Here is a 6,380-nt window from a genome sequence, read left to right on the forward strand (position 1 = left end):
GACACCACCAGGCAGCAGGGAAGAGTGATATCTCTCTGGTGGCATTTCTTATCTGTGATGGCCTTAAAACTGACACAGCCTCTTGGAGATGTGGAGGAACATCCCCAGGCCACACCTTCACTTGGTGACTTGATGATGTCCAACTTTGCCTCCTTCCTCGAACCAGCATGTGCTGAGATTTGCCTCTTGTTGCTCAAGCAGTGGGATAGTTCAAGTTCTTCTGGATATTTTTATACAACAGCCAATTTTCCATTTTTTAGTTTCCTGCCTTGTGCCAATGGTGGCTTCTCCACAGCTCTGTAATGGATGTGAACCACACATGAGCACCAAAGTCCAGTTTATTTGAAACATCTTGAACCTTTGTCAGGGACCACATCACAACAACTCGTGGAAAGTCAGCAACATTATCCTGCTGGCTTCAAAAAACCCAGATATCCTCCAGGAGAGCCAAGAAGTGTGGCAGGAGGTGAGTGGGGATTAAACCTCTATTAGGATCATCAACAACTTCCCAGCCTGCATTCAGCAAGAAGAGCTGAAGCAAAGGCCACAGAATCACAAAGTCATTAAGGTATTTTCCAAATACCTTCAAGATCATTGAGTCAACATTTCACCAGTCACCACCTTGTCAGCCAGACCAGAGCACTGAGTGCAACTTCCATTCATTCCTTGAACAATTCCAGGGTTGGTGTTGCTGGAGGCAGGAGGTGGGATCCTGACACTGTAATAAATGACTTTTTAAAATGGTTATTCTATGCAGGGATTTTATTTTTTAAATCTTTTTTTCTGAATTTTTCTCTTTCTGCCAGAAGCTATTTGGAAGAGTCATCTTTAATTAGCTTGGGAATTGTCTACATGAATTTCTGCAGAACTAGGCAGAAGGTGTTTATTTCTTTTCCGTGCATTTTTCACACATTTGATTGTTTCAAAGATTTTTGTTCCTTTTTTAAGCTACTTTGTGACAGCCAGTCACCTTGGATTTCTTTTCCTTTTGAAATATTTCATTACTGTTCTGATATGATTGTCCTCTAAGGAGCTTATCCTGTAACTTCCTAAATCCTTCAAATGAAACCAGGGCAAGACTCTGGTTCCTTTACTTCCCTTGAATTCTTTTTCCTTCCAAACATGTTTTAGTTTCTCCACAACTGCATTTTGACCTAGATTTTTGATACCAGAATTTTCATACCACTTTGAGGCAGTTGTTTTGCAAGGTTTGGTTTTGTTCTTTTTTTGAATTATTATTGATTATCAACACTCTTAATGGTACTATGACATCACAGAGTCATAGAAGTGTTGGAAGAATCATAGAGTTCTTGGAAGAATTCAATTCATAGAATTGAAAGGTTGGAAAAAACTTTAATCTCATTGAGTCCAACTACCACCATGTTCATCACTAAACCATGTCCCTAAGTGCCACATCCACATTTTTTGAACATTTTATGGGATGGTGGCTCCATCACTGGAACTCCACTGCCTTTTCCAATGCTTTATAATCCTTTCCATGAAAAAACTCATCCTAATATCCAATCTAAACCTGCCCTGGCACAGCTTGAGGCCGTTTCCTCTCACCCTGTCAGTGCAGGCATCCAGCTTCCTTCTAGTCCTCGGTAAACTCCTGGCTGTGACATCCATAGGGAAGAGCTGTAAGGATACAGATCCTAATATTTCACCTCTCAAATAAGAAAAAATGGGGCTCTCCATGGGGCTGTTTTGCTGCATGTGTCCATCACAACTTGTGCTCAGTCCTTGTTTTTGGTTGCTGTGAAGGATCAGTTTCAGTTTTATCAATGTGCAGACACAGGGAATTTCTTTTGGAATAGTCACATTTATTTTTAAATGTGGTCAGATGGTCAGATGGTATGGGCATCAGGAGATTTTTGCTCTAACAGATCTTTCTTCCTGCTGCCAGTACAGTCATGTCTCTATCAAAACATCATTAGTGACAACTTTTAAATAAATATGAACTTTTCCTCAGTCAGAAGCTCTCTTTGAGCCAAACACATCTGAGATCTTAGCAAAGTAAAATACTCTTAAAAAAAAATCTGAACATGAAAAATAAGAAAAACAGCAAAAATATAAAACCTTTCCCTGAAAACCAAAAACCAGCATTTGTCCATCCATAGGTGAGGACATTGTGATCTGTGATTGAAGATGAGGAGCCCAAAAGGCTGGAGGTGACCACACATGGCATCCTCTGTCCATCCCTCCTCCCTTCCCACCCTGCAACTTCTGTGACTCCTCCTTTCCTGACATTCAACTCCCGGCCTCTCATCACTGCAAAGTCAAGCTGGAGGCAAAGAACTGAGATTATTTGCTTTTCATCACATCTTCTGAAGTGCTTCTGCTGCTCACATGATCTTTTCTTTTGCCTCTCCCATCCCAACAGCCCTCTTCACTCAGGAACTCATCAAATTCTATCAGGTGTCTCCTGTGCCACTTTAACCCTTCCTTCTCCTCTCCAAGGAACACTGTGCTCACAGACACCTTAGGCTGGGAAATACTTTGTGGATGCCTTTCCCTGGGGAATGTCATCTTGGTCCCCACTTTCTGTATCCCCTGTTTGTTGGAGGGGTCCAAAAGCAGTTGAAAAGATGGGGGAAAACATGGAGAAATAAGTTTAAAAATGTATGATCTATTTGTCCTGTCTCCTGAGACTGGAATAACTAATTTTTCTGTGCTTTTCAGTCTTCCCCAGCTCCTTACAGGCTCCAGATCCCCTCTTTAATTACCTTGTGAGCCCCTTCAATTTCCTGGTAGGTTTTCCAGATACTCTCCCCTCTTTCCCACTTATCCAAAATATTACCAATCACAGATGCAATGTCCTGGGCCGTGTCTAGATGCCACATCTCTGAGAAGCATCTCCCCAGCCCTCCTTGCCCCAGCAGCCCGTGGAAAGAGGACCCATCTCTCCTGACTACATCTTGGTGAGGCGCAGGACGTTGAGGCGCACGGGCAGGAACGTGGCGCCGGAGGCGTACTGGATCTCCCGGAGAACGCCTTCCCACTTCTTCTGCTCCTCGTCATACCTGGGGAGAGGCAGGCGGACAATGGTGAGGAAAAATCTCCTCTCCCTCCCTCCAGCTGCTCTCCATAGGGGTGGCAGCCCACAGGAGTTATTTGGCCGCAAGAATTGGCATGAATTTCAGCCCTGGCGTGCTCTGCTTTGGGGGACGTGGATATCAGCACGTGGTCTTGCAGGGGAGGGGGTATTTTTCTTCTGGGAGTTGGGTTGATGGCACCAAGGTGGAACATCCATGGCGAAGGACAGCAGGATCCTGCTGAGGGTGCCAGAGCACTGGACTGAGGGACAGGAGCAGCCAGTGCTGCACGAGCAGCTGTCACTAAGTGCTTTCTGCCCACTCCTCTTGCATGTAAGGCTATCTGCTTCCCAGCCCAGACTCTGCTTCCTAACCCAGACTATCAGCTTCCTAACGCAGACTATTTGCTTTCCAGCCCAGACTCTGCTTCCTAACCCAGACTATCTGCTTCCTAACCCAGACTCTGCTTCCTAACCCAGACTATCAGCTTCCTAACCCAGACTATCTGCTTTCCAGCCCAGACTCTGCTTTCCAGCCCGAGCACAGGCTGTTCCCAGGGAGAGGAAGCATTGCACAGATGCCGCTCCACACCAAAGGAGAGGCTGGAACCAGCTCCAGGCAAAATGTCAACGCACAACAAAGCCAAAGGAGCAAGTTTTCCCTGGTCTGTTGCTGTGTGAGGCTGGGAGAGATCACTGAAGCATCAGTGTGCCCTCCAGCGCAGCACAGGGCAAAATTCCCAGACATTGAGTGCTGAGCCTGCAGCCTGGTGCTGGGGTGACAACCTCCATCTCACACTGATGGCATAAAAACAGACAGAAATTATCTATTTCATCACTAACATCCCTCCCATGCTCCCTGGGACAGCCCTGAGGAAGGTTTGTCACCTCCAGACGTCGTTGAGCTCCGTTGGCACCAGCTCTCCCGACTCGGTCTCCACCGTGGCGAAGCCCCCGAGCAGGTAGAGCACCCCAGAGAGGCTGACCAGGCTGGCAGAGCTGCGCTCCTGGGGGAACTCAGGGAAGGCGTCCCACCTGCCACGGGAGAGAGGGGACAAGTTCAGAATCACAGAATCACAGAATGATGAGGTTGGAAGAGACCTCTAAGACCATTGATTCCAACCTGTGCCCTAACACCTCAACCAGACTATAGCACCAAGTGCCATGTCCAGTCTGTTTTTAAACACATCCAGAGATGGTGACTCTACCACCTCCCTGGGAAGAGCATTCCAGTATTTTATTATTCTTTCAGTGAAAATTTTTTTCCTCATATCCAACCTATACCTTCCCTGATGTAGCTGGAGAGACTGTGTCCTCTGGTTCTGTCAGAGACCAACCCCACCTGTCTGCAGCCCCCCTTCAGGAAGCTGTAGAGAGCAGTAAGGTCACCTCTGAGCCTCCTCTTCTCCAGGCTAAACAACCCCAGCTCCTTCAAACGTTCCTCAAAGTTAGAGGATCCTGGCCACCCCCATGCTGAGGATGGCCTCAAATCAGGATTCAACAGCTGAGCTCACTAGGGACAGATCCAGTTGCGCAGGTCTAGGTGGGATGGGACCATACCCTGGCTGTTTTTAGGGAAACTGTTCCCATCATCATTGTACAGCTTTGTTTTGCTTTGGGTGCATGGACCAGTTTGCCCCAGTGCTGGGGCAGCAGCTGCAAGGACCTGTATCTAGGTATCCACCCAAACTCAGAGGGTTTATTGTGTTGGATGAAGCTCCCAGGAACCCAAGGACAACACAGTGCGTGAAACCACTTTGAGGACGAGCCTGAGATGATCCCCAGCCCAACCACAGTGGCTTTGGTGATGCCCAGCTCTCTGAGGAACCACAGAACCCTAGAATGGCTTGGGTTGGAAGAGACCTTAAAGATTATCCAGCTCCAACTCCCCTCCCATAGGCATATAAACTGGAGGAGCTGACATCAGGAGCCACAAACAAACTCCGGGATGGCTGGAATTTGCTGAGCCTACACCTGCACCTACTCCTGGTGTAACCACAACTCAGGACATACTTGTTGGTGGCAATGTCATAGACCTCCACAGAGTTGGTCAAACCAGAGTCGGTGACACCAGCTGCCACGTAGATTTTGTCCTTGTGCACGGTGGCCCCGAACAGGGAGCGGGCAGTTTTCATGGGAGCCATTTCCTTCCACTCAAACTTGGCTGGGTTGTAGACACACATCTTCTTCAGGCACTTCCTGGAGAAAAAGCAGAGGGAAAAGGAGCCTTGATTGCTTTCCAAGGGGTGGTTTTACCCTGAAGGCATTTGGGGGTGTCTGCTGGAAAGAAGATGGGGTCTCTAGGTGTCAGGACCCAGGACATCCCTCTGGCTGTCCTGAGCAGCCAAGACCCCTGCCAGGGGGCTCAGGGACCCTGGCACAGAGCCCAAGATGCCCCTGTGGTTTTGATTATGACCCATGAAGCAAGTTACCAACCTTAGATGAAGATCTGCAAGCCATGACAAATTAAGTAAAATAATAGTGAAGTTATCACAGGATGGAAAAATAGATTTTGGGGTTTTTGGTATGAGGGTTCAGGAGGCAAGATTGAGGAATCTGGGCATGTCCAGCCTTTCTTCTTCTTCTTCTTGGCCTCCATCTTCTGCTGTGATGTTGGCACTTACAGATTGGTTTAGAGTAGAAGCTCACTGTCTAACATAGGTGATAGGTATTGGAAAGTAATTGTAAATATTGTACACGTAGTTTTTAGTATAAAGACATAACACCGCCCCAGGGGCAGGCAGAGTGCCTCGGACTGTCCTGCTGAGCAGACCTCGGCAGGGCAAGAGAAAATTTTTTTATAGGTGAGGAACAATAAACAACCTTGAGACTGAAAACTGAAGAGCTCTGACTCCTTCTTCAAGCGCTGGGCTGGGAAAAGAGACTTTCCAACTTTTCTTGGGGTCACTCTGACAAGCTAAAGATCCCGATATCTAGAGAGGATTTTCCTCCTTCACACTGGCATGAGTGGAGGAACACACCCCATTTGTTGGGTGTGAACCCAAGGATGTCCCTGCCGGGAGTCACCACATGTGTGTGTGTAACACATCCCCTCCTGCTGCATCTTTGGACAGGAGTCCTGAGAGCTCAGCTTGGCGCTCACACACCTGGATACAGGCCCAGACAGCCTCTTAGGACCTCTCACAGGCATCAAGGCATTGATTTATTTCTCCTGATCCACCATGATGCTGCAAAACGTCCTCAGTGATGTTCCTGCGGCCAAGTGGGCAGTGTGAGGATGTTCACACCTTTCAGACCATAAACCTCCCTGAGCAGGACCAATCCTTGCTGGATTATGGAATGTTTGTTCTGGAAACAGCCACATCTGTGCCCTGCAAGGCAGCAA

At 47.6% G+C, this 6,380-nt stretch overlaps 1 protein-coding gene across 1 annotated transcript in view; it reads right to left on the bottom strand.

Annotated features, from left to right (window-relative positions):
* Positions 1 to 2,229: 2,229 nt before the first annotated feature.
* Positions 2,230 to 6,380, bottom strand: part of KLHL40 (kelch like family member 40) — an 11,180-nt gene continuing 7,029 nt past the window's right edge. Inside the window, exons 4-6 of the mRNA XM_005428194.2 lie at positions 5,048 to 5,233; positions 3,923 to 4,069; positions 2,230 to 3,023 (exon numbers count right to left, since the gene is read on the bottom strand). Of these exons, the coding sequence (XP_005428251.1) occupies positions 2,912 to 3,023; positions 3,923 to 4,069; positions 5,048 to 5,233 (445 nt within the window). The 3' untranslated portion in view covers positions 2,230 to 2,911. The remainder of the gene's footprint in view (positions 3,024 to 3,922; positions 4,070 to 5,047; positions 5,234 to 6,380) is intronic.

This window comes from Geospiza fortis, unplaced genomic scaffold (assembly GCF_000277835.1).
Source record: "Geospiza fortis unplaced genomic scaffold, GeoFor_1.0 scaffold34, whole genome shotgun sequence".
In the NCBI taxonomy this organism is placed as follows: Eukaryota; Metazoa; Chordata; class Aves; order Passeriformes; family Thraupidae; genus Geospiza; species Geospiza fortis.